Consider the following 26,240-nt stretch of genomic DNA (forward strand, 5'->3'; position numbering starts at 1 on the left):
CCTAAGCTTAGTTGCAACTCTGTCTTGAGGCGTGGTTTTGAAACAAAGCTGTCAAAGGCATTTGTCACCCTTTAGTCTATTGTTGATTATTTTTTGTTGTGTTTGCCTTAAAATTAATATAAATCCTGCACCTGCTTTAAAGAACCTTAGTCTGCGAATTGTTAAAATGGAAACATGGAAGCTACTTATTCTTACACTTTTGTCGTTTTATTACATTGGACAGGGTAAGTGCGTCAACACCTTTTATGATACATGATGCCACGACGTTTCCTATTGTAACGCCCTATTTTAGTACACTTCGTAAGCGGACTAGAGTGCTATGTGTGCTCCAACCAAACAGGAAATACCGAGAAATGCCTTAATACAATAAAAACATGTGAACCAGGAGAGGATGCTTGCGGCACAGAAATACGTTGGGGTAGTCAACCGTATTTCTCGCAAGGCGCACTGAAACAATATTATGTTTCCAAACGATGTTTGACGAAGCAACAATGCCAACAGAGGCGTAAGCGCTATATGCAGTATTGCACACATATTTGGTACGAAGATTGGTGGTGTTATGAGTGTTGCGTGGGCGATCGCTGCAATTACTTTGTTATTGTAAGTTCAATGAGTTGTAAAAAGTATGGTGTATGAATGCACTCATCCAATTAAATGCAACCGTCTTTTACAGAGTGGGTCAATGCAGCAACTAATAGGTGCTTCCACAATAGTCGGAGGATTATTTGTGGCATCAGTGTTAAGCAAGGCCTTAGCATCGTATTAAAGGAGATATGCATTTTATTTCCTAAACATTAATCGTAAGCTCACCCAAGTGCCTCTGAATTTTCATAACAAACGAGAACCGAATAATTAAGCACAAAATTCGTAAAACAGATTTACAAAGCATTATGGTATTCGAATATTATCCGTCCAATTTAGATACATACTTTAATATAGTGGTACAATTTTTTAATATATAGTATTTTTTATTTCAATATTGCTTTGGAAAAACGACGATCGGCAAGTGTGTTTTAAGACTCCTTTTACAATTAAAATACCGAAATCCTCGTTTTTTTCCAATAGTATGTATTTAAGTTTAATTTTTAAATATACAAAAATTTAATGTAAATGACAAAATATTTTCCCACCTTTATGGAATGCATCAAGCGCACAAAATATTTTTATTTTGGCATACATTTGTACACTTTTGTTTATACATACCTATGTATATAGTAAAAAATATTCCCAAAATTTTACTACGATTTAACTCTAAATAAAACAACAAACATTAATATTTGTAATGTAGTTGTATTATTTTCCTTTTTACCGATTTAATGAGTTCGTGTAATGTGATTTCTTGATTTGACGAATTGATTATAAACATACATATACACGTACATATGTATGTAGATACATGGCATAAAACTTCGTTCTGGCACTGATGAAGTTTAGGTATTGACCTCCTCTTTGGCGAGTAGAGATCGATTCCTATTCAACTCCTGCCTGATGACTGATTCTCTAAAAAATTTATCACGGTTTTAGATTGAAACAAATTATTTTAATAACCAGAGGACCTCTACTGTTCCTTGTACTTTTAGACACCATATGATATTACAAGTGTATAATCATTCCTCTAGCTCGGGGTTTTACCAACCAGGGCTGCCGCCTCAGTAAACTTGCCCTGCCCAGCAATACTATTGACAACTATTCTTGTTAGGGCTGGAATCGAACCTATCTCTGGCACGAATTTATTTCTGCTGCGTTTGCCAAAGACGGCACCACTCGAATTCGATTTTAAGGCCGCCTTCGAACGACAGATGGTTTTTATGAGGAGCTTTTTCATAGAAAACATTTTCTATCATAAACCTGTGCACTCCCCAATGTTAGTCACGTACCAACTCATTCGGCTGCGGCGGCTACCGAGAAACTACAATTAAACTCCAGTTTACTCTCTAGCAAAACTGCCGAGAAAGCCAATTTGATGAACCGACACAGAATATTGATAGCTGCCAGAGAGGCCTCAATGTGCACCACATGATCGCGAGCGAGACAGCTCAGTATTTATAGCTCACCATACTGTACAATATCGTTGTCAACGTGCACAGGTCCCAGCGTCGCTTTATAGGATGTTGTCATTGTCCACGCTTCTGCGCTATACGTTAGGACGGGCATGATGAGAGCCTTGTAGAGTGTTAGTTTTATTGGTCGAGAGAGGACTTTACTACTCATTTGTCCACTAAGTCCAAAGTAGCACTTGTTGGCAAGAGAGATTCTACGTTGGATTTCAAGGCTGACATTGTTATCGGTGTTAATGCAGGTTCCTAAATAAATCAAGTTTTTTACAACCTCGAAATTACCTGTTAACAGTGACGTGGGTGCCGATACGCGAGTGCACCGACTGTTTGTTTCATAACAGGAGGTACTCCGTTTTGTCCTCGTGCACCACCAGACCCATTCGCTTTGCCTCTTTATCCAGTTTGGAGAAGGCAGAACGCAGTTGTTTAGGCCGATGAATATCGCCAACAATTGTACGCTCTTATAAAATATCGTGCCTGAGCGATTAAGTTCTGTGGCTCGTACGATCCTCTCCAACATCAGGTTAAAGAAGTCACACGGCAGCGAGTCACCCTGTCTGAAACCTCGTTTGGTATCAAACGCTCGGAGGGGTCCTTTCCAATTCTGATGGTGCTGCTGGTATTGAGCAACATTATCTTGCATAGCCGTATTAGTTTTGCGGGGATACCAAATTCAGACATCGCGACATACAAGAAACTCCTTTTCGTACTGTCGAATGCAGCTTTGAAGTCGACGAAAAGATGGTGTGTGTCGATTCTGCTTTCATGGTTCTTTTCCAAGACTTGGCATATTGTGAATATATGGTCGATGGTGGACTTTCTAGGTCTAAAACCACACTGATATGATCCAACCTTATAGGCGATATTTCGGAGACTAATCCCGCGATAATTGGCACAAATTACAGGATCACCCTTCTTATGGATTGGGCAGAGCACACTAAAGTTCCAATCGGCAGGCATGCTTTCATCCGACCATATTTGGCATAGAAGCTGATCCATGTACTTCACCAGCAGTATTGTTGTAGTAGCAGTTCATCAAGCCTTGCCAGTACCATGTACTTACCGATCTTCATCTTCTATTTCATCTAATGGTAGACCCAGGAAAAATGCCGTTTAGACAGGTTGAGTCCAAATGCAGAAAGGTGTTAGGTGAGTGATTTTAAGGGGGCATGTCAATATGTGGATCGTGTCGTCAAGGCTGAACTCCGATGACGGCATTCGTGGATCGGCAGTTTAGGAAGACTGCCGATGAATGCCGTTCAATGCCTGTATATAAACTGTTTGGCCCAGTTATTTATGGTCGGTATTGGTGTGTCCTCGACTTTCACATTTGGCTGCAGTTTGACCTTCTTCCAGGTGGTAAATGGAATGCGACTGCATTTTGGCGGGTGAGGGACACTGGATATTGTCTGTGTTGATAATATTCTACATACAGCTGATACTGTTGTGGTCTAATGGTGGAAGGCAACCGCCCCAAACGAGGTGATTGTAGGTGTAGAGCTCAAGAGCAGAGGGTAATGCAGTCACTTGTTCAATCTTAAGCGGTGCGCAAGCCAGAGCATCTCTGAAGATGGCTTCAGCCATTGCAAGATTCGTTTTGACTGATGGGAGTTGGAGCGGGATATAGTGAGGATTGGGATGCAGAATGAAGGGGGAGTGAGCATAAGCTTAAATGCTGCCACTCTTATCTTTCTTGAAAAGTGGAAAATAGGAAGAGTGGTCCCACTATTGAAACCTGGAAAGCTCGCTAGCTAAGGGAAGACCGTAAGATGTATCTCCTTCCCCCAGTAATGAATACACATGAAACACCCCAACTCCCGTTCTTAAAGAACATCTGACAGCTACACATCACTCCAACCTTCAACTACACCACAGCTCTTATGTCCGCTTATAAACCAAAATTAACGGTTGTTAGTTGTTATAGCAGCATAAATTTTCCTCAGAAATGTGCGCGGAATACTGCTGGAGTGACAATCCTTGGCCGGGTCGTTCCGGTAGCGTAGAACCGTGGTCGCCTTGAACTAGAGACACGCAAAAGAGGAAGCTCCATACCAGCCAAAACTTCATTGGTAGCAGCCCCGTGATGTCTCCTGGCGTCCCCTTTACAACACCTTCAAAGCAAAGCTACTATGTTATCAGTTAAGAAGCATAGTAAGATGCTCAGCAAGTAATTCCTGCTGGGATTCTACCGCAGGAACTACCTCCCAGGCACATCAAGAGTCATTTCTTTGACTTAACTGACCAGATCTAGATTTTAACGATACAGGGATATATCACCAGTTTACAGATAAGCTATAAACTGCATTCATCGGGAGTCTTTTACCTCTCTCTCTCTCTCTCTCTTTTCAAATTACCGCCCACTGAATGTCGTCATCGGAGTCTAATCATCAGCTATTGCAGGGGAAAGGTTGCAACTGCCTTTTGACACAATTCAAAATTCAGGATATTGTAGCAAGTTAAACTTCTACCTATCCAGAATCGAAACCTACAAACTCAACATATAGCCGGCATGTGAAGGTGCCCCGCACGACACTAACCACCTATTCACGTGCCCCCTTAAACCCACTCACCTCTCTCCCTTTGGGCCTACACTTAGAGGAGATTGATGATGATGACAGGCGACTTCACCATGTTTGGCAGAGCTTGATGAACTGCTACAACAACAACAACAAGTGGGTTCTTGCACAGCTACTTAAAGCTCATGCCAGTATGTCTGCTACTTAGCTCAAGCCAAGAATGATTAATTCAAATATACCTATATATGTATGTATGCATAATAGGAATGTGCCGATGGTTTCTAGTTCGCAATGATCTGTGACAAAAACCAGTTTGCCACCTCAAATTGAGAGTTTAATGAGGTGATTGAACTTTTCAGTTCTTGTTTCCCCAATTAAACCTTTACCAACCAGCATCTGTTCCCATTTTGATTTGCTAAATCTCTTCTTTGTCAATTTTCAACTTGGTTGTCTACTCACTTCCCGTTTGAGGTTCTCTTGCAAAAATTCTCCTCCCGCTATTAGAAAAACTTTCTCTATCATTTTTATATTTTATGTTCGCATTAATTTTTGAACACCGGATCTGCAAAGTCGGTAGCATAAATAATACTTCCACAAAAATTAAGTGCGAATAATATTTTTCGAAGTTAAAGTGACAAATTACAGGTAACGTAATTCAAACACGTCTTCGATCATCTCGCACAACTTCCTATCAATCACTGCCTTCGTTAGCAATTCCATATGCCAACTAAATTACGCGCACGCAATTAGATGCGTTGATAGCGGTATGGTCGCTGGCGGCTTGTACTTGTATGTACATATATCATACATACATAGTATGTAAATAACTTATTTTCTCTAACTTTATTGGTTTGCATGTTTTGTTTACACGAATACTCTAGGTGTGACTGGAGCATTCCTAAACCAAAGTTCATAGCAATAGCAGTAACTGGCAAGTGTTTGCGAAACGTCGTCAAGTTTACTAACATACTTCTGTGCATGCATAGTGCTTGAATCACAGCAATAAACATTTGATGTGCCCAATGTGATAATCAAACTGACCGCCAAATTGTCTACTGCCAAAAAAAAGAGAAACAGCAGAAAATAGCACTTTGCTGTGTACTCATCCATCTACTTTATGTGTAGCTTGGTAAGTAGTGCGTTAGCGTAGCGCACGGCAAGCAGTTATGTGCGTGGACAAACTGGCGGCGCAGGCATCGAGCAGCCAGCAGCAGGCAACCAGCGTGATGAATGTGGACCACAAGCGGTGAGTGATATGCGTATGTGTAAATACAAATCATTTTCTCATACAAGGATTCAATGGCTCTTCATAGTCCTGAAAACCGTGGGTCCAGCACTGGCAAAGAGCGGAAATCAATGGCTGTTAGATGTGTGCGCGCAGTGGCGAATGGATACATAAATGCCGTTTATGGATTTCTTAATTCGCGACTGCTCATGTAACTACCGGCAGGAAATACTTGTGTGTGATTATGCTTATAAAATATTTTGTTTATTCTCTATTTTGATTTATTTATATTTAGCTTAACTTTCCTTGTAAATTAAAATTATGGCAAACTTATAAGAACACATTTATTTATATGACATTCTCATATTACCGCTTCCTATGTTCTGCCCTTTTTTTCTAATTTTGTTTACTTTGCTATTACAACACTAAACCCAACAAAATAGAAAATTTTAAGTATTTATTGCGTTGAAAATAAATAATTTTCAATACTATTACCAAAACGAAATAGAAAAGACTAGAACGAAATATTATTTTAAGAAATATAATAATAAATTGATTCGGCTATGAAAATACTGCAAAAAGTTTCCAGTGTTAAACATAAAAAATATTTTACCTAATAATTATAAAAGTGGGATTAAAATATGTGTCTTAGAGCAAAATTGGAAAATACAAAAACAGGGTTAACCAATTTTTTTAAAATAAAGAAAGAAAAACAAGAAAAAAATTCGAAAAAAGATATATAATTTTTAAATATGCAGGCAGTACTTATTTTAATAATAAATAAGAAAAAATTAAAAAAACGGTTTAATTACGAAAGCAACTTAATTGGATAACACAAAAACAGGATTATACATTTTTTTTTAAATAAAGAAAGAAAAAATTAGAAAAAAGATATATAATTTCTAAATATGCCGACAACATATATAAAAAAATAAAAAAAAAAATAAAAAAAAAATAAAAACAAAAAAATTTTTAATTACGAAAGTAACTTAATTGGAAAACAAAAAAAAAGATTTATACATTGTTTTAAATGAAGAAAGAAAAACAAGAAAAAAATTAGAAAAAAGATACATAATTTTTAAATATTACAGGCAGTACTATTTTGAAAAACAAATTAAAAAAATAAAAAACGGTTTAATTACGAAAGTAACTTAATTGGATAACACAAAACAGGGTTAACAATTAAACAAAATTAGAAAACATAATATTTAAATATTACAGGCAGTACGTATTTTTAAAAACAAATTAAAAAAAAGTGAATTACGAAAGTAACTTAATTGGATAACACAAAAACAGGGCCAACAATTTTTTTTAAATGAAGAAAGAAAAACAAAGAAAAAATTAGAAAAAAGATATATAATCTTTAAATATACAGGCAGTACTTATTTTAATAACAAATTAAAAAAAAAATAAAAATAAAAATAAAAAAATTTTTAATTACGAAAGTAGCTTAAGGTAGAAAATACAGTCTCCTCTGCTGAATGCAAAAAAAAAAAAATTATTTGCTTCAGCGAATCAAACAGAAATGCAAAAATTAAAACAAGAAATTAATTACTTAAATTTCAAAGTACAGAAAACCTCCCCTGTTGAATATTGACAACAAAAAAAGCAACAACACAATATTAGAAAAAAAAGTTTTTCAGTGAATAAAACAAAATACAAATTTATGACAGAACGTAAATACTGAATGTAATGTTAAAAAATAAACTTAGATTAAAAAAATAAAAAGAATGTATTAATTTCTGAATTAATAAGAAACGAAAACGAAAATTATATAAAATGTATATTATAGAAATAATTTGAAAACACAACAATGTCCTATATTATTTGTATGCGGTACTTCAATATAAATTTAAGGGTCGCCTATTTTGAAATTTACAAAATGATGGTATTTATTTAAAAACTGCTGGCATTATCCCGGACGAATTTAATGGTGCGACTAATTTTGTCTTTCAGTTCCGAATAATTTTCTGAGATTTTTTCAAGGCTACTCTTCAAGAGTTGGATTTATATGACCAAGCTTTCATGGTCAAGTGATCTTTGATACGAATAGTTTCACTATTAAATTTATTATTTGTAGATCTTTATTTCTGAAATTTTATTAGTTGTCTGTTGCTCATTTCTTACACCAGAAATTTATTGCACATAAATATTTTCAAATATTCGTTTGGGGTAAAACAAGTCCATTATTTTCTCTTAAAAAAAAAAAATCCCTTGCTGTATTTTGTATGTTCAATACAGTTGTGAGTTACAGGGTGTTAACAATGGAAGTCAACAAAGAGAAAATTCCTTGCATTTTATATTTTTTCTGTGATAAAGGAGTAAATGCAAGCCAGGACGCTAAAATTGTGAATGGTGTTTACGGTGAGAATACTTTAACAGTTAATTATGTGCAATTTTGGTTTCGTCGATTCCGTTCAGGCAGTTCTGATGTTAAAGAAAATGTTGATAAAATCACAGAAACAGTCGAAGTTGACCGGCATGTTAGTAGCCGTAGCACCTAGGAACTACATATCGACCATGAAACAGTTTTAAACCATTTGCCCAAAAATAAGGGATTTATTTTTCCCCAAACTAAATATACACCTAATTCTCTTTTTACACGAATTAAAAAGAAAAACAATTTTTTACACGTATTGTTTTGTTTTAACACAAATTTCAATATTTTATGAATTTTTCTTGAATGTATACAGCAAATAGAGGGAGATTTTTCGATGCATGTTTGAAGCGTTTAAATAAATGAATCTCTGAGACTCGGTAGATTTCGCTCTCGCCGTTTAATAATGTATTTCTTATAATATATTTAATATAATATTTTATTCTTAAGTGATCTCTAAAAACATTTTTTTAATATTATACCTAATTCTTTTTTTACATGAATTTCTTGAGAACGTATTTATCGTGCAAAAAGAGAATAAGAAATGTTTGAAAGGCTTTAATAAAATAAATTTTATATTAATATAAGTAATGGCATTTCTATAAATATTAAAATTTTTTTAACTCAGTTTTTATTAGTCGTTTAATTAGTGGAACATTTTAAGACCGAAGAGATTATTACTCATCTAATCTATTCTCGTTATTCAAGAATTTTTAGTAACATACGATAAGTGAGGTCAACTTATCTTTGAGGCTAACAACACTCTTAACCCTACTTTGGGCATCCGGGTCTGGCTTTTTCGACCTTATTCTTTCTATCATAGCTAACCTTGGGATTTGGGTAGCTTCCCAAAATTTATTTTCTATCGATTTATGGATATAACCTTTTAAAAAGTTGCCCAACCGAAGCTTTTAAAAAAGGTTAGTTAAAGTGGCAATTATTTTGTTTCTATGTAGTGAATTTGATTGACAGTCAAAACAAGAATAAATTTAGGAAAGTAGAATACAATGCGAATCTATTAAAGGTGGTGTTGGTAAATCAGCTGAGTTGTTTTTTTCTTTTGCCGTGTCCATGTCCATGTCAGCTCAGAATGAAGCAAGGCGAATTCATTATTCGTTTTCTAGTTTCTCAATACTTTGCTTTGACAATCAAACGTACAGAACAGTGTTGTTGGTCTAGTGCCACCACCTTTAATGAATGCGCCTTGATAGAATATCAAAAATTATTACGTATGCAATGCGGCGCCTTAATAATATAAGGAATACTAACGATTTTTATGCACAAATAAAGGAATGTTAAAAAGAAAACAATTAGTTTTCCTATTTCAGAATTTTCAATTCTTTATATTCAGTAAGAAAGCAGAAATGCAGTGGGTATATTATTTTAGCATATATTATTTTAACACAGCTTAGACAAATCAGAGTTGAAGCTTTGAATATAAGCCCCAAAACCTTGATAAAAGGAATCTTTAAATAACTATATTGCCTATTTATTATACCTCATAAATAATTCTCTTGAAATACACAGCTTTCAACTTTTAGCCACAAATTACCTTTGCAAAATGCATTTTTATTTCATCAATAATATCTAAAAATATCAGAAACATACATTTAAGGTGAAATACTACTATTTAAATAAAAAAAAAAAAAATACATTTCATTGTCTAATTTTACAAAAACTTATTTATAGTAAATATGGTTATTTCTACAAATTCCTTTGCAAACTACAATTATGGGTATTCAAATGCTTTGCTAAGCTCCAACGAATTTCAATACATAAGGAAAATCTTTAGCAAATACATATATATATGCATCAAAAATAATTCAAGCGCTTATTTTTCAGTAATTTAATTTACTTTTTTTTATAATTAATACATAAAACTTATAATCACAATTGCATTTTTATGTACGTTTTCAATAGTTAAATATTCAAACAAAATAGATAGCTTTTGAACAAAAGATTTCAAAAAAATCTTTAAGTGTATGAAGCAACAAAGAAACAAACCACTTATTGAAAATCCATTCAGTATTTATATTTGTTGTTGTATATGAGATTGATTGTTTTTTCTATTGATTTGACTGGTGTTATTTATTTTTCAGGTGTCTATTGTGTGCATGCAAGCAATACACGCGTGTGTGTCTGGGTTTTGTGAGTGCATGCTTGTGTGTGTGGGTTTAATCTAGAGCCTAATAACAGACTTTACAGTTCATCCTTATGCAATAGTGTGTAACGATTTTTCGAAGGTCCCAACTTTTTAAAGCTTGATTCTGGCGGTGAAGTGGCTTTGCCTGATTTGGAATCTGCTTCGGTTTGCACTTCATTGCCTGAAGGATCGGGGCCATAATGAAATTCTCTGTTGAGCCACAAAAAGAGAGCAAATAATTATTGAAAATATCAAACTGTGCTATGTCTCGTGAAAAGCGATTGCTTATTGTTAAATTGTTAAACGTATAAACCAACCTGTGCAATTTTCCACTGTACAAATCCTGCAAAAATTGCTTCAACTTGCCGGGCGTATACATATCCTCAAATTTAGGGAACATATACATATGACGGAATGAATCGATAGCAATCAACGGTAATTCATCCGTCGATCTACCCAAATGATGTAATGGATGTGCAAAGCGTTGGCCATCTGCCGTTAAGAAATTGATATTCTCTGCAAAAGGTATGAAATATGTATGTTAATTGAATGTTTAAATTTATATCTTTCATTCTTCTACGTTTCTCATCCAGTAATTGGGTTTCTATAATCGCCTTAAAGTCCTTGATTGCCTCAGTGTCGTCTGGCTTGTGGAAAAGTATCAAAAATGGTAAACCTTCTTCGGTCAACTCTTCAGCGTTTTCGAATGTAATCTCGCGCACTAATGGCACACACTTTTCCTGCACCCAAATTTTTAGCTCATCAAAGTTTTTCAAACTGCCCGTGAAGGTTTCATCGTTTTCGTGCGACAATGCCACATCGGGTCGGAAAACAATGATGGGTTGACCTGTTAACGAAGTCAAAATAGTAATGTTTAAAAATCTATTACGGCAATGAATAACAAAAAAGCAACATAAAGTTATTTACAATCGAAGTTGATTACAATTAAAAACACAATTAGAAACATATAAAATTAAATAACAACGGGCACTGACAAGCAGATTTTCGAAGTACATGTGCTACTATTGGCGTGTAACCGTCGTAGAAATTCGAAAGACGCATCTCACACAGAAACATTAGAAACATTCATATTAGAATGGCGTGGCACGCAATGTGTTAATATTGGCGTACACGTACCTTTTGTAAACATGAATTCCCCTAAAGGAAAAGGAAATACTTTGGGTAAATTTCGGTATCAAATTTTAACAAAAATTAAGTTCTTCTGAGCGCAAAAATTTAATTACATATTTTAGTTCTGAACTCCTTTAAAAGTAATAATAGTATAACTTTCGGGCTATCAAGACACGAGTCATATTTATTCGCGACTCGCTCCGAAAGAAATCGCGACACTATCTCGAGAAGAAGAGGTACACATACACCTTCGCTCAGACGGCCCGGATTTATATCTGGTCAAGGATTTTTATCTGACCAATGACAATCAAGCGGTCATCGTAGCCGAATGCTTCAGTGTGTGACTACCATAAGGGAGCTTGGCAGGCTGAGATAGGCTACAGATGGACTAAACGAATGTTACCTGTCATGTCCGACCGACTGTCGCAAATCTTCCTGTTATTAAACAGAAGGGACTGCAGACAGTTGGTTGGATTGATGACGGGCCATTTTCTGTGAGCGAAGCACATGGAAAAGGTAGGCATCTCAGACAGTGTACTCTGCCCACCTTGTGAAGAGGAGAATGAGACGGCGGATCACTTCCTGTGTGTCTGTCCCGCCTTTGCTCGAATTAGTATTGGGGTCTTTGTCACTGAGGTGTTAAGAAGCGACCACCTTGGCTCCTTGGCACCTCAATATCTATTCAGATTTCTTCGGATGTCGGGTAAGTTTAAAGAAAATTAAAAGGGAATCCGAGTGCAGTACAATGGACTTAATTGAGTAAAACAAAAATGTGTTTGATCAGAACAGCTGATCGCTATGGTTACGGTACGACTAAGTGCGGCTTAAAGAAGGTGCGGCTTACGTTCACTATCACCCAATATGCTCTTACAGTCCAAAATAGTATTGGGTCGGAAGGAAGTACTTTAGAATGGAGGAAACTAATGATAGTCAGAATTATTTTTCAGACACCTCAAAATCAATGCCAAGCTTTCCAAATTATTGTTGAGCCATAATTCATAATGTTCTGTGGCGTTATGTTGTTGTTGTTGTGGTAGCAGCGTAAACATTCGCCATACATGCACTGACTGAAGTGACTGTCCTTGGCTGGTTGTAAATCCGGGTCGTTCCGGTAACATAGAACCGACTGTTGTGGAAATGTTCTTTGGCGATATCGTGATGACTGCTTCAATTAAATCGCTCGCTAAAATCTATTGGCGGCCGCCGTAGCCGAATGGGTTGGTGCGTGATTACCATTCGGAATTCACCGAGAGGTCGTTAGTTCGAATCTCGGTGAAGGCAAAATTAATAAAAACATTTTTCTAATAGCGGTCGCCCCTCGGCAGGCAATGGCAAACCTCCAAGTGTATTTCTGCCATGAAAAAGCTCCTCATAAAAATATCTGCCGTTCGGAGTCGGCTTGAAACTGTAGGTCCCTCCATTTGTGGAACAACATCAAGACGCACACCACAAATAGGAGGAGGAGCTCGGCCAAACACCTAACGGAAGTGTACGCGCCAATTATTTATTTATTTATTTATATATAATCTATTTAATTAACTGTATAGATCAGAAATAATCGTACCGCCTGCGAACTCAGAATGTTTAAAATTGTCTCTCCAATTCAAGTTCAAATAGCTTTTACTAAATAAATCGACTATCCACATTATCGTAATTTTTAAAATGTCCCCTTTTAGCGAAACGTACTGTTTTCGAGTTTAAAGCCATCTATCAACGATTTGTTACCGATTTTTTAGTCAACCCAAAGCATAAAATGTTAAACAAATTCATTAGAAGCCCATAGATATTCTGAAATCTATAACTATGAATGTATAGTAATAATAAGTGTTAATATTTGTGATGAAAACAATGTGATGTGAATTGACTTCCGATAATATTGCCATATGCGCCTAATTACTGTACTGAATCGACTTCCGGTAATATTGCATGTGCACCAAGAAGACCTCTTACATACACCGAGAAAAGCGAAATTGTGTACAAAAGCATAATTACAATTCATAAATTACAAAGCAAATGCTTAAACAAAATAAAAGTAGAAAGAAATAAAAAAATTAAAATTTACATAAATTACCTAATGTTAAATTTAAAAGCGCTTTACCTCTTCTATCGCTACTGTCGTCCTCAGCTTAGTAATTGTACGGGAAAATGTTAAAGTTTCGTTGTTAATAGAAGAATACAATATAATGACAATAAAGTTTTGCGTAAATAGAATTTTAGTTATTTAGAATTAAAACAATGAATCTCTCGATATAAGAAGAACGCATGCATTCAAGGAAAAACCAAAATTAAAAGATTATAAATAAAAAAATGTTAACGCTGTATTGTGATACATAGAGCACTTACTTGGCGGATGCATGGCCTGAACAACATCTCCAAAGCCGACATGAAATTGACAATCTTCTTTTAAATTTGTAGCTACTTTGCGGAAAGTTTCATACTCCGGCTGATCACGACGATCGAAATAACCTATAATTATACGTTTCCTTGAATCAAGATTCTCCAAGTCCTTCAATGACGAAAACTCCTTAATTGGATCCTCAAGTTGTTTCCGCACAAATTCCACAAACGCCTCGGCAGAGCGTTGTCCCCGATATTCACGTTTACTCAACTGTCCGTTGCGTATCACCTTGAGTGTAGGGTATTTGGCTATGTGAAAGCGTGAAGCGATTGCTGTTTCCCGATCACAATCGACTCTACCGAGCACTACTTTGCCTGGTTCGGGGAAAGCCTCTTTCGTCTAAAATTATTTATAAGCAATGTTTAATTTTAACTGGTTAAATAAAATATTTGCTAGTGCGTTGTGTTTACCTTATCGGCAGCTTCATTGAAAATCGGCGCTAGGAGATTACTGAAGCGACACCACTCGGCGTAGAAATTAAGAAAAACCAATTCATTGGACGCTATAAACAAATCGAATGAATGATAAGTGTAAGTACATGAACTTTTACATTTTTAGGGAAATCGCTATATTATTGTGTTTGAGTGTTTTCGTGTTTGTTTTTATGAGCAAATATAGCATAGACATAAGAGGCCGGCGTCAAAAGAAAGTGTACACTACATATTGACAAGCTTGGACTATTTATTTATTGATCATTTAATTTGAATTATTTTTTTATAAAACTATAGTTTTTACTACAAAAACCATATCAAACTTTGTACAAAATTTATAAAAATTCAGCGAATTTCCATCAAAATTTCATACTTTTTATACAGAGTTTCTGGAAAATTTTCGAGTACGCAGTTTTCTAGTCTATTGATTTTCGTTACAGCAAAGTGCAAGTTTCAAGTGGCTCAAAAATTAGGCTGATTTTTGACAATTTTTTTCTGCTGACGATGTTGGGTGTTATCCTCCATAGAAAACAAATTTTAAGTATTCGTTATATGGAGGAAATACCCAACACGTTGTATAGCTTTTGTTGTAGTATAAACTTTAGTTTTATAAAAAGATATCATAATTGAAATAAAAAAAAATAAAAAGATAAATAATCAAAACTTGTCAATATATGAAATGATATGTTGGCTGAAGGAGTTAGGGGTAGTCTGAGGCCCGAAAAAATTATGATTTTCAATAATATTGTTTTTTTTGCTAGTCAATTGCTTTACAAAATTAAAAAACATAGCATTAATACATCACGTTTCGACTTGACTTTAGCAAAAATTGAAAAAAAAAAAAATTAATAAATAAAAGTTAACGCTGTTTGTGTGGATCCCGTTTCTCCAGAAGTCCCTTGCGGTGATCATCACAAGTCCTTGGAGACTCATCTAAAATCAATCGGACAAGAGAATTAGTTTTATTTTTTTATTTTCAAAATTAACAATATGGAATCAGGAAATATTTTTCAGATTTTCGAGAAAAAAAACCGACAATTAATTGTTTAAAAAAATCGAAATAAAAAAAAAAAAAAAATCCTTCGTTCAGGGACAAGTTTCTTATGTTTTTCAAAAGCAGTATACATTTTATTGAAATCTACCAAGCGGTTTTTAAGTTACAGTGATAACCAGTCAAAAAATATACAGGGTTTGATTGAAAAGTAATGAGCCTTCCCGCGCGGAGCGTCTGCCAAGCGAGCAACCGAATCGGTTGGTGGGGGAAAATGATCGTTGGACCTTCCCCGTCCACTAGAAACCGGTCCCAGTTCGCTGGCAATAGCGGTGCAGTCAACATCGCTCCGCGCGTGAAATCTGTTTTAAAAGTATGTTAGGATTTTGCAGTGGCGAAAATGCAGCGATCGTTGGAGCAACGTTACTCGATCAAATTTTGCGTAAAGCTAAACAAAACGAGTACCGAAACCATTGGGCTACTCAAGGAGGCTTACGGGGACCAATCTCTGTCCAGTGCCCAGGTAAAACGGTAGCACAAGTCGTTCAAGGAAGGCCGGGAGGACGTCGAAGTCGAACAGCGATCTGGAAGGCCTTCGACGACGCAAACAGACGAAGATGTGAACCGGGTCCACAAGGAGTTTGTACCCCCAGGAAGCACTGTGAGCGCGGCATTTTACAAAGAAGTGCTCCTTCGGCTGAAAAACCGCATCGTCCGGGTTCGGCCCGACCTCGTCAACAATTGAACCCTTCATCACGACAATGCGCCGGCGCACAACGCCTTCCTCTGCACCTCTGCATTGGCCAAGATGGGGGTTCCGGTGCTTGCCCACCCTCCCTACAGCCCAGACCTGTCCCCTCCGGATTTCTTCTTGTTCCCGCGCCTGAGAAGAAAGCTGAAGGGGAGGCGTTTCGACTCCATCGAGGCGATCCAAACGCGATTCCGGCGGATGAGTTTAAAAAATGTTTCCTGCAGTGGAAGGACCGCTACCAGCGGTGTATTGCCGCTCAAGGGTCCTATTTTGAAGAATATTAGTTGTATAAGCCAAAAGATTTAATAAAACTGCTTAAAAAAATAAGGCTCATTACTTTTCAATCAAACCCTGTTTTTGGTTGTTGTTTGTTTTTGCCCGAGCGCCCTTTGTTAATTGTTGAATAACTCGAAAAGTATTTGTCGGATTCACTTCAAATTTTCACACAATATTTTTTAGATATTTTAGAAAATGCAAAAAAAAAAATTCAATTCTTTGAAAATTCTGACTACGCTAAACCCCTTAAGACGGGCCGCCTATTCCATTTGTTGTATTTGTCTATATTTTTTCATCCTTCAAATACTGATACCTGCATGCTAACACTGGTTTCTAACGTAGAGTAACACGCTTCAACCGTTGTATCAGCACGCTGTATGAGTTGGATGGCACGCTCAATGAGTTGGATGGCTGTTTAGTATACTTTATTATTCTCATATTCGTGGTGTTGAACATTTCGCAAAATCAAGTAAAATTTGTTCAATATTAAGAATTAATGAAATTTTATTTAATTAATTTATTTAATATTATTTATTTTTTATTAAAAGAATTTTTTTTATTTGAACAATTTTTTTAAACAAATTTTTTTAAATTTAAATTTAAAAGTTTAATTTAAAAAAATGTTTTTGTTTGTTATTTTAAAAAAAATCTGCGTATACACGTTCCAACTCATTACACAACAATTGGACCAACATGGAAATCGGTTGTACAACCATACATAGTAAAACCATTTATCTAACATGCCCATGTTGATACAACGGTTCGAGCGTGTATACTCTACATTAGAGATATGCAGTTTTATGTCAAATTGAATAATATTTAGGAAGCAAATGTGTACTATATAAAAAATTTAGTTCAAATTCAAAAAATTCCATATTCAAATTTTCGTATATCTACTGCGTTATTCAGCTATGTGTGTACATACACATACATGCATTCATACATATGGTATATGTACTATATATGATATGTATATTCGCAACGTTTAAGCAAATATGAAGTATAGAATCCGTAAAAAATATATTTTAACATTGATATGAATATAATAAGGCCATCAATAATGACACAGCTGTTCGACAAATTTACGCAACAATGTTCTAAATACCTAAATAACTATTTATTCAGATACAACGTGTATCTATAGAGGTCGCTAGCCTTTTATAATATCTGAAATCTTTATAAATGATATAATATGAAATCTTTATAAATAATATAATAATGAAATCTTATAATATAAAGGAAAACTCAACACAAAATCGATCCTATAATCACTTCCGAGCGAATTTCATTGAAATTTTCTTACAATTGCCTTGAAATTTACTCAGAAGTGAATTACAGAAACTCTTCGAATAAGAAACACAATACCTTACAGCAGAAATAATTTTTCTGTATTTTCGCTACTTTTAAATAAAATAAAAAAGATTAAGATTATAGGGAATGTTTTTTCAAAGAAATTTGTAAGAGTTTACTTTCAAAACTTGTTTAGCAAATAGTCGTCCAAATAGACTTCACCATCAAAAATTCACCTGTATTCCGAATTTAAGCACTTAAAACAGTAAGTATAAAATTATTTAAAAAAAAATTAGATGGCTACTTAAAACAAACTCGACATGATTGCAGACGACTGCTAAGCCACGACACAAAACATGTTAAAGCAAGAATGTGATTTGACCAAGATATTTTACGAAACTTTGGACCTAACCTCACGCATGGAAGACGGATACGTTATTTCTCTTAATTCCTCCCTCTATTCAAAGTATTTCCTTGCGTAAACCGCCTCTGAAGATCAAATTTCACCTACCTGGCACAACGATTGCCTGTTTCCAAGAACATAAAGTTATATGTGTTCGAAAAAAAAATAGCTTAACAACAGTTCACTGATAACTGTTATGCGGCCCTGCTGATTAAAACTTTTAATTAACTTGTTTTTGACTTCAAAAATTAAACATAAAAACATGTGTTTTATGTCTTGTGTTGAAATTTGAATTTTTGTGTATCCACCCTTTATATAGCTCATTAACAATAACGGAAGCCCACCCATACACACGAGGGCGGTTCAATAAGTACCCGTGTTTGATGACAGATATGACACGTTTCCACGACAGTCGGTTCTACATTACCGAAATTACCCGGATTTATGTATATCCGTCCAAGGACTGTCCCTCCAGCAGCATTCCCCGTATGTAAGTATGGGGAATGTTTATGCTGCTACAACAACAACAACAACAACAGAGAGCGTTCCTGAGCAAAGTTGGTGTTAGCATCGTGTACTGCCATCTATCAAGCGACGGCAAAACAAATTTCAGACCGATTGATAAGTGAGTTTGCAGACGTGTTTCGTGATTTTCGCTAAGATGGATAGTGGTTAAACGAATTCAAACGTGGCGGAACATCCGTTTTTTGTTGAGGAACGACCAGTACGCCCGGCAGACGCGGTTACCGAGGAAAGCATTCAAAAAGTCCACGACATGATTCTCGCTGATCAACGAACGAAAGTGCGCGAAGTAACAGAGGCCGGCCATAGGTGTGTTGACCGGAACGGTAATTAATATTTTACATGATAAGTTGGCGATGAAAAAATTGTTGGTACGATGGGCGCCGCCATTGCTCACGGTGGACAACAAGCGGATGCGGCTGTTAACTTCGAAGCAGTGTTTGTTTAAGCGAGATCGGAAGAAATATTTGCGTCAAGTTTTCGCCGTTGATGAAACCTGGATTCATCATTACACACCAGAAACTACGCAACAATCAAAACAATGGATTTCTTCCGGTGAATCTGCTCCAAAGAAGGCGAAGACAGTCCCATCGGAAAGATCATGGCGACGTTTTTTTGGGGTACGAACGACGTCATTCTTATAGATTTTTTAGAAAAAGGAAGCACGATCACTGGACAACACTACAGTGAGTTATTGGATGGCTTTCACAAAAAATTTACGGAGACATGACCGTATTTGGCAAAAAAGAAGGTGCTGTTTCACCACGATAATGAACCAGCACATTCATACGGAAATATTAATACAAAATATTTGTTTTTTAAATGGTGTCTTCATTTCTAACGCGGGTACTTATTGAACCCCCCTCGTACATACAATTATCTAAACTTGCAATTGCGTATGACGAATTGATGAAGATAAACCATTTCGCAAAACACTACCAACCATGCCGAATAGTGAACCAGATACCATTGTCACCATATATAAATATGACCAAGAGAACGCACTAGTAAATTTTTCATTATTTTTAGTAAATTTTTTGTGCAAAACTTATTTGTACAATTCTTTTCTTCCCAATATTAACACTACATAACATATTACGCGTGACACATATGTAGGCGTAATGAAGGTGCATTTAAGGCAATTTTAGATCCAGCTGCTACTTTCCCAATTCAACACAGAGGGTGGGTTTTAAATATTGGGGTCGAACCCCATTAATAGGCGGTACGCCATGTGCAGAATCAGACGCGGTTTAATAAACAACCAATCTAAACACATTCATAAGTAAACACATTTAATAAAAATGTCTTAAATATTGTTTCCACCCTCTTCCACTAACAAAATAATCCATTTTGTTGAAAAATGTTCAATTCTTCTGAAAGAGTCGCCAAAGTTTTTCTTCATAAACTAGTTAAAAATGAATGATTCACAACGCTTAGGATTAAAAATTTAATCTATTAAAATAATGAATACAATTGTAAACATCAACTTAAAAATGTGTTAGAATAATGGTGGAAAAACCAGCGAAGATACCCAACAAAACATACGAGACGATAATTTCACTTATTTTACTAACAACATGTGAATAGCTTGATTGTGCCTGTTGTTTTTTGTCTAAACACTATACCGACTTCGCTATTGACACGTCAAGAGGAATATAAGCCATGGCTTGCGTATCGCTGCACTTCCTTTATGTTACTTAAAATTCTCTAAATAAATACATTCGTTTTTCACTTACCTAATGTCATGTCAATATTTTCACTGTTAATGTCCACTGCTCCAGAATCGGTAGGATTATAAAGGACATAAATTACCTAAAAAAAATATTAAAACCACACGTTTTAATGTTATGAATGAAAAAATAAAAGGAAAAATCTTTCCAGAAAATTTCTGACAATGCGGCAACAAATCAGCATTGCAGTGGATAACACATTGGGTACAATTACTTACCGTAAAAATTGCTAAGCAGTGACATTTTCGACTGCTCCAAAACTGCATTTTCCACACTTCTATATGATATATACAAATAAACTAAAGATTGCTAAGATTTGCTAAAGAAATTTAGATGTGCGTGAAAAAAATCATCGACACTTTACGTTCGCCAGCGTCCGCTCAGACACCTATTCTTTTTTCTTTTACTTCCCAATGCTGTCCGTCAAAAACTTCACACCGCTGGCAAACAATGTTGCCTACTCTATGTATAATATCTATTTTGATTTTTTATTTTAACATTCCGAGGGCAATATACTGTGAATGTCACAAAAATTGTGCATAAAAGAACTTTCGTATTCGAAAGAATTTATTATCACTTTACAACTTAATTAACGAATAAAAGTTACAATTCCGGGGAAAGACAGAAAAAGGGACTTAGCACACTGTTAATGACGTATCCTAAAAAGTACTGCCAGCTCCAAGTTTTGCTATTGTGACTGAGTAACAAAATGAACTGAAACACGGCTTATCCTATGCTCCCACGCCACGTAATTCGTTTTAAGCATTTTGATAACTACCCTGCTTCCATAGCGTATACGTAGTTTACTTTGGTTCTTCTTCTAGTTGTTGGGTTATTCAATAGGTGCGCTTCAACTTTTTTCCGATAGGGAGGGCGATCGACGCAATATTTTTTAATTTTTCGCTTGTCATTTGTAAACTTCATTAGTATACATTTCATCATGGAACGCAACACACTTGAGCAACGATTGCAAATCGTGCAAATTTTTTATGAAAATAATCGTTCTGTTGCTGCTACTTTAAGAGCATTACGGCCATTTTACGGTCCATTTAACAAGCCGTCCCGTTTTGGGGTTATGTGAAGTCATTGGTCTACAGTAACAAGCCGGCGACGATTTGTGAGCTCAGATCCAATATTGAATGCGAAATTGCTGGAATTTCGGCCGATTTATGCAAAAGAGTGGTCGAAAATTGGGTTCAACGATTGGACTTCGTAAAACGTGCACGCGGTGGTCATGCAAAATAAATCGAATTTCATACTTAAATGTATATGTTCAAACTCGAAAAAAAAAATTAGTTAAAAAAGTCAAACCATTTGTGTTTTATTCAAAAAAGTTCAAAAGTTGAAGCGCTCTTACTGAAAAACCCTATAGTAGTAGTAGTTGTAGCAGCATAATCATTCCCCATACATATATGGGGAATGCTGCTGAAGTGACAGTCTTTGGCCGGATATAAATCCGGGTCGTTCCGGTAACGTAGAACCGACTGTCGTGGGAACGTTCTCGTTGTTGTCGTTGTGTCTTATTGTAGCATATATATATGAAGAATGCTGTTGAAGTGACAGTCATATTATCTTTCCAAAGAACTTACTTTCTTCCAAGTTAAAATTTCAGAAGCAATGATAGCTGTGCAGTATTTAGGAGGTGGAACAGTTCTCTGAAGATAATTTGGTCTTAAATCATTCTCGAGGTATTCAGCAATCTCCTCGGCATAATAATGTTATATATATATAATTGGCGCGTACACCCTTTTTTGGGTGTTTGGCCGAGCTCCTCCTCCTATTTGTGGCGTGCATCATGATGTTGTTTCACAAAGGTAGGGACCTACAGTTTCAAGCCGGCCCCGAACGGCAGATATTTTTTTATGAGGAGCTTTTTCATGGCAGAAATACAATCGGTTCACTGAGATTCGAACCTACGTTCTCTCTGTGAATTCCGAATGGTAGTCACGCACCAACCCATTCGGCTACAGCGGCCGCCATGTTATAATATTGTTACGCTTGTAAAAATACGTTCCAATGACAATCGGTTCTAGGTTTGCGGAGCGGTCCGAGTTTATATCCGGCCAATGACTGTCACTGTGGAATGCTGCTACAGCAACAACAAGGACAACACCATAATAAGTTTCTTAATAATTTCGGTTTTTGTTTCCAATATAAAGACAATTTTTTGGTTATTATAAAGGTTGATTAATTGCCTTTCTATGTTTTGGGTAACTCTTTTGTTTGAAACCAAAAACTAATTTCTATAAAATTTCGAAGACAACGATTTGTTCGTTATTTGGAAGTTTATTAAATTAATTTTAAAATTTTTAAATATATTAATTTATTATTTTGATATCAGACCAATATTTCCGTACACCGTCTTGCGTTATAAAATAGCGTCAATGTTGGTGTGCTTTGAGAAAACGAGATTCAAATTTAGTAAAATTGAAAAAAGAACGATTTGTGTTTGAAATTTTTTGAATTAATTGATAATTCCTTGAATGTAGATCTTGACAGTCACTTTGGCATTCCACAAACATTTATGGGGTATGTTTATACTGTTACAACAACAATTAGAAAGGAGCTTTCATGCTTTTGACTTTATATTCAAAGCTAGGCAATAAAACTTTGCTTTATATGCACAGTCCTTGGCGGGATATAAATTTGAGTAGTTCTGGTAAAGTAGAATAAGTAGAATAGACTGTCGTGGAAACATGGGAATATGAAATATAATTTGAACATATAGTAAACAATTGTTGCGAAAATAATTTTCAAATAAAAAATTAAAATAATAAAGCCTGAGTTACTTCTTTGTTAATGTGTAATGTTATCTTCATCTTAAAATACAGCTGACTGCTGTAATTTCGTTGGGTTTATTTAAAAGTTTTATTATTATTATTACTTATAGGGGATATATACAATATAACCCTAACTTAATTAGTTAGTTTTATTTTGAATAAATTTCACCAGAATTCCGTTCAAAAACTCAAGACTGCGCAAATATTTTCTACAAGCCAAAATAGTGATGTGAAAATGTTATTAAATAATGTCGAAAGCCGTGTAAAAATTACTTTAAGGGCTGGCAACATTTAATCATAGCATTTCTGGTTCATTGAGAAGTTGGCTGCAATTACAAGTTCTAATACGAAAAATGTAATCGGTGTAACTTTATTCCGCTAGCAAAGTTTGTATTATTTTTGCCCATTAATATTTGTTCTATTAAAGGAAAAATATTGATTGTGTAATATTGAGTGTAGTTGGCCCGATTCGTGTATGTTCAAATAAGAACTAATTCCGTGTAGCTCTCTAATTAGTATTGAAAAGTTTCTACTCAGTAACAAAGGAAATACGAAATGTAGAAACAAGTGAGAACAGTGCAGATGGAATAAAAGTGCAAAGGGTAAACAGAAGAAAGAAAATGAATAGCAATTAAAATGAACCATACAAAGGCCGAATCAAGACGTATAAAAAATTAGCAGTGGAGAAATATGAAATAAATGTAAATTGACTTTTTTTTGCTTCGCAATATTTGCATCAATTTGCATTGATTCTTGTGAAAATAGTATGTGCTTGTGCACATGCAGTATATTAAAAGATTAAAAACAAAAACTAAAATACGTAAATAAATTGGAGTGATTTCTTGACTAATATAAGAGTGCAGTTGCATAAAAACCTGAAGCCGTAACGCTGACGTCAATATAGGCAACAAATAGTAACGCAAATAAGTTGCGTTAAAGATTCTTGAGCAGATTGTGTAAACATTATTTTAGGTGAGTTAACGGATATCAATGCGGCTTCGTTATGTTGTTTAATTATTAATATCCTAATGAGAAATGTGCTTTTGCTTTTAACTGTCCTTGCAAGGCTGCGTTGGACTTTGGACTTGCAATGCCGGCTCGCCTTTCGCTGTATCGCGCAGTGTTCTCTCTAACCAAAATTTCTACGTAATATGTTATTTAAATTGAAATTGCAGTTTGAATGCACATGCACATACAAATGTGTGACCTCTAACATATACCTCTGTATGTAGGTACCTACATATGTATGTACAAATGTCTGAGGAAAAGTGTATACGCGCTGCGTATAGTTACTCAAAAAATTGCTATTGCCCTACTAATAACTGAAGTTAAATATTTTATTTTATAACTTAAATTGGTATAAATTAAAAAAATGCTACAAAAATTTCCATGGCATATACAAGTAATTTCATGACATGCATGAATATATGTACATAGATACATATATTTGAAAAGACGGATGTATTCTGAAAACGCAGATGGTGTATAGAAACTTTCAAACAATGCACATATACATATGTATGTATGTTATAATGCACATTATGCCAGCGTCGAAAGAAAGTGTATGCCACATATTGACAATTTTTTATTTTTTATTTTATACTTGATTGTACCAAAATTCAATGAGCTATAAATTTTATCTAAAGATTCCGAGTAAAAAGTTTGAAAGTTTGCTGAATTGTTATAAATTTTGTACAAAGTTAGAAACTTTGCGTTATATGGTTTTTGTTGTAGTATGCACTATATTCCTATAAAAAAATAATTTAAATTTAAACAAAAAAATAATAATAAATGCTTAAAATTTGGCAAGTTCTTTTGATGCTGGGAGTATATGCGAAATCCGCGAGTTTAGAATATTCTCATGAACATATATTATATTTTGTAATTAGTTTTGACTTAATTTAAAAAAAAAATGTATGTTAAAAATAGTTAAACTTTAAATATTTGAAATTTTAAATTGTCAGCATCAGTAAAATGCTACTGAATCCATGTATGCACATTTGTACATATGTACATATGTATATCATATCTTCCCAGCGATACTATATGCTGTATTTTTCTCATTTGTTTTTAGTTTCTACTCATTTTGTATAGCCACACAGTTGCAAATTTGTCATAATTCTTTCGACATCTTCGTATTTACTGTCTACTTTTCATGAAATTCGCAAAGTCATATCGTTGTGCCTATTCGCTTTCGCTTTTTCTACCATTAACTGTTTTTTTTTGTAAATTGTTTATTCTTTTCTTCGCATACTTTACGTACAAACATATAGTATATATGTGTATACCTGCATATATGTATGTATGCAATTCATTCACATATGTACATTTGTTATATTGTTTCTTTGTTGCGAAAAAGATATGGAAACAAGAACGAAGAAAATTGTTTATACAAACATATACAAACGTACATATACATAAGTAATATCTGGCATATAAACCCTTTTTCAGGTGTTTGGCCGAGTTTCTCTTCCAATTTGTGGCGCTCTCCAAATGGCAGATGGTGTCTTAGGGGAGAAGCCCTTGCCCAGCAGAATTTCACTCGATAGTTTTCTATTGCCTACCAGAGGGCGACTGCTATTAGAATAAACTATTTCTATCATTTGATGTGTCATGCTCAAAGTGGGCATTGAACCTGCAACTAATTGTATAGTAGTCACCCACGACGTTGTTGCACGTTGTTTTTAAGGAAATTTATTGCGATCTTACTATATTTATTGTGTATCTCACACTCATTGCCGTGCCCAGCATCAGCTTTATTTTGTATGTCTTTCTGAAACTGTGATCAGTGAATATAAAAGTTATATACTAATGTCAGCTTGTAATTGCGAAGAAAGAAATGAAAACAAAGAATATCCAAACTCGCACGCGGAAGAATATAAAAATAATAACGTCGCCTTGTATGTAGCCATTATACTCGTCGATATTCGAAAAGCAAGTAAATATCATATGATAAGTTCTAAATGCATGAGTAATAAAGTAACAGCACAACACACCCATGAAAAGTCCAAGCAGACTTTGCTGTCATTCGGTATACAAGTGATAATTAATTTATGGAATTGATGAACAATTTACCTGTTTCATTTAAAATTACCCTTTGTTGTCGACGAGAAAATAATTTCTTATCTGCCACAAGTCGAATTGATCGTTTTGGGAGCTTAAATTTTTATTTCCTTCAATTTAATCTGGTTGCTAAACTCTATCTAAAAACAGGCGTGA

The 26,240-nt window shown here is 35.0% G+C and overlaps 3 protein-coding genes and 1 long non-coding RNA gene across 7 annotated transcripts in view; 3 read left to right on the forward strand and 1 right to left on the reverse strand.

Annotated features, from left to right (window-relative positions):
• The first annotated feature begins 46 nt into the window (after nt 1-46).
• On the forward strand, nt 47-1,263 carry LOC128856348 (uncharacterized). Its single transcript, XM_054091646.1, has 3 exons — nt 47-224; nt 293-600; nt 674-1,263. The coding sequence occupies exons 1-3, from the start codon at nt 167-169 to the stop codon at nt 764-766; spliced, it is 459 nt and encodes a 152-aa protein (XP_053947621.1). The 5' UTR covers nt 47-166; the 3' UTR covers nt 767-1,263.
• Nucleotides 1,264-5,034: 3,771 nt separating this feature from the next.
• LOC128857362 (uncharacterized) lies at nt 5,035-6,370 on the forward strand. Its single transcript, XR_008453929.1, has 3 exons — nt 5,035-5,218; nt 5,455-5,819; nt 5,887-6,370. It is a non-coding gene; the product is annotated as an uncharacterized LOC128857362 (long non-coding RNA).
• A 3,353-nt stretch (nt 6,371-9,723) lies between these two features.
• On the reverse strand, nt 9,724-20,888 carry LOC128857359 (endoplasmic reticulum resident protein 44). Of its 3 annotated transcripts, none has more exons than XM_054093080.1 (8): nt 20,460-20,888; nt 20,248-20,323; nt 14,258-14,349; nt 13,793-14,186; nt 13,521-13,574; nt 10,899-11,165; nt 10,636-10,834; nt 9,724-10,528 (listed from the first exon to the last, which is right to left on the reverse strand). In XM_054093080.1, exons 1-8 carry the CDS (start codon nt 20,505-20,507, stop codon nt 10,375-10,377), a joined length of 1,284 nt encoding a protein of 427 aa, XP_053949055.1. In that variant the 5' UTR covers nt 20,508-20,888; the 3' UTR covers nt 9,724-10,374. The 3 variants fall into 3 exon arrangements, with proteins under 3 accessions (XP_053949055.1, XP_053949056.1, XP_053949057.1); XM_054093081.1 differs by having other exon boundaries at nt 13,548-13,574; nt 20,460-20,887; XM_054093082.1 differs by lacking the exon at nt 13,521-13,574 and having other exon boundaries at nt 20,460-20,885.
• A 2,462-nt stretch (nt 20,889-23,350) lies between these two features.
• The window catches only part of LOC128857358 (myotubularin-related protein 4), a 59,525-nt gene continuing 56,635 nt past the window's right edge, over nt 23,351-26,240 (forward strand). For both annotated transcript variants that reach the window (XM_054093078.1, XM_054093079.1), the window contains exon 1: nt 23,351-23,993. The gene's annotated coding sequence lies outside the window, so the exon portion shown is untranslated. The remainder of the gene's footprint in view (nt 23,994-26,240) is intronic.

This window comes from Anastrepha ludens, chromosome 3 (genome assembly GCF_028408465.1).
Source record: "Anastrepha ludens isolate Willacy chromosome 3, idAnaLude1.1, whole genome shotgun sequence".
Taxonomy (NCBI): domain Eukaryota; kingdom Metazoa; phylum Arthropoda; class Insecta; order Diptera; family Tephritidae; genus Anastrepha; species Anastrepha ludens.

Bases quoted from the DNA above. Each gene is read 5' to 3' on its own strand.
- LOC128856348 (XM_054091646.1), top strand. From the start codon at position 167: ATGGAAACATGGAAGCTACTTATTCTTACACTTTTGTCGTTTTATTAC. The intron at 225-292 runs GTAAGTGCGTCA...GCCCTATTTTAG, and splicing joins GTTTTATTACATTGGACAGG to TACACTTCGTAAGCGGACTA. The intron at 601-673 runs GTAAGTTCAATG...CGTCTTTTACAG, and splicing joins GCTGCAATTACTTTGTTATT to AGTGGGTCAATGCAGCAACT.
- LOC128857359 (XM_054093080.1), bottom strand. From the start codon at position 20,507: ATGCAGTTTTGGAGCAGTCGAAAATGTCACTGCTTAGCAATTTTTACG. The intron at 11,166-13,520 runs GTAATTTATGTA...CTTCGTTAACAG, and splicing joins GCTTTTAAATTTAACATTAG to GTCAACCCATCATTGTTTTC. The intron at 10,529-10,635 runs GTTGGTTTATAC...GTGGCTCAACAG, and splicing joins TACAGTGGAAAATTGCACAG to AGAATTTCATTATGGCCCCG.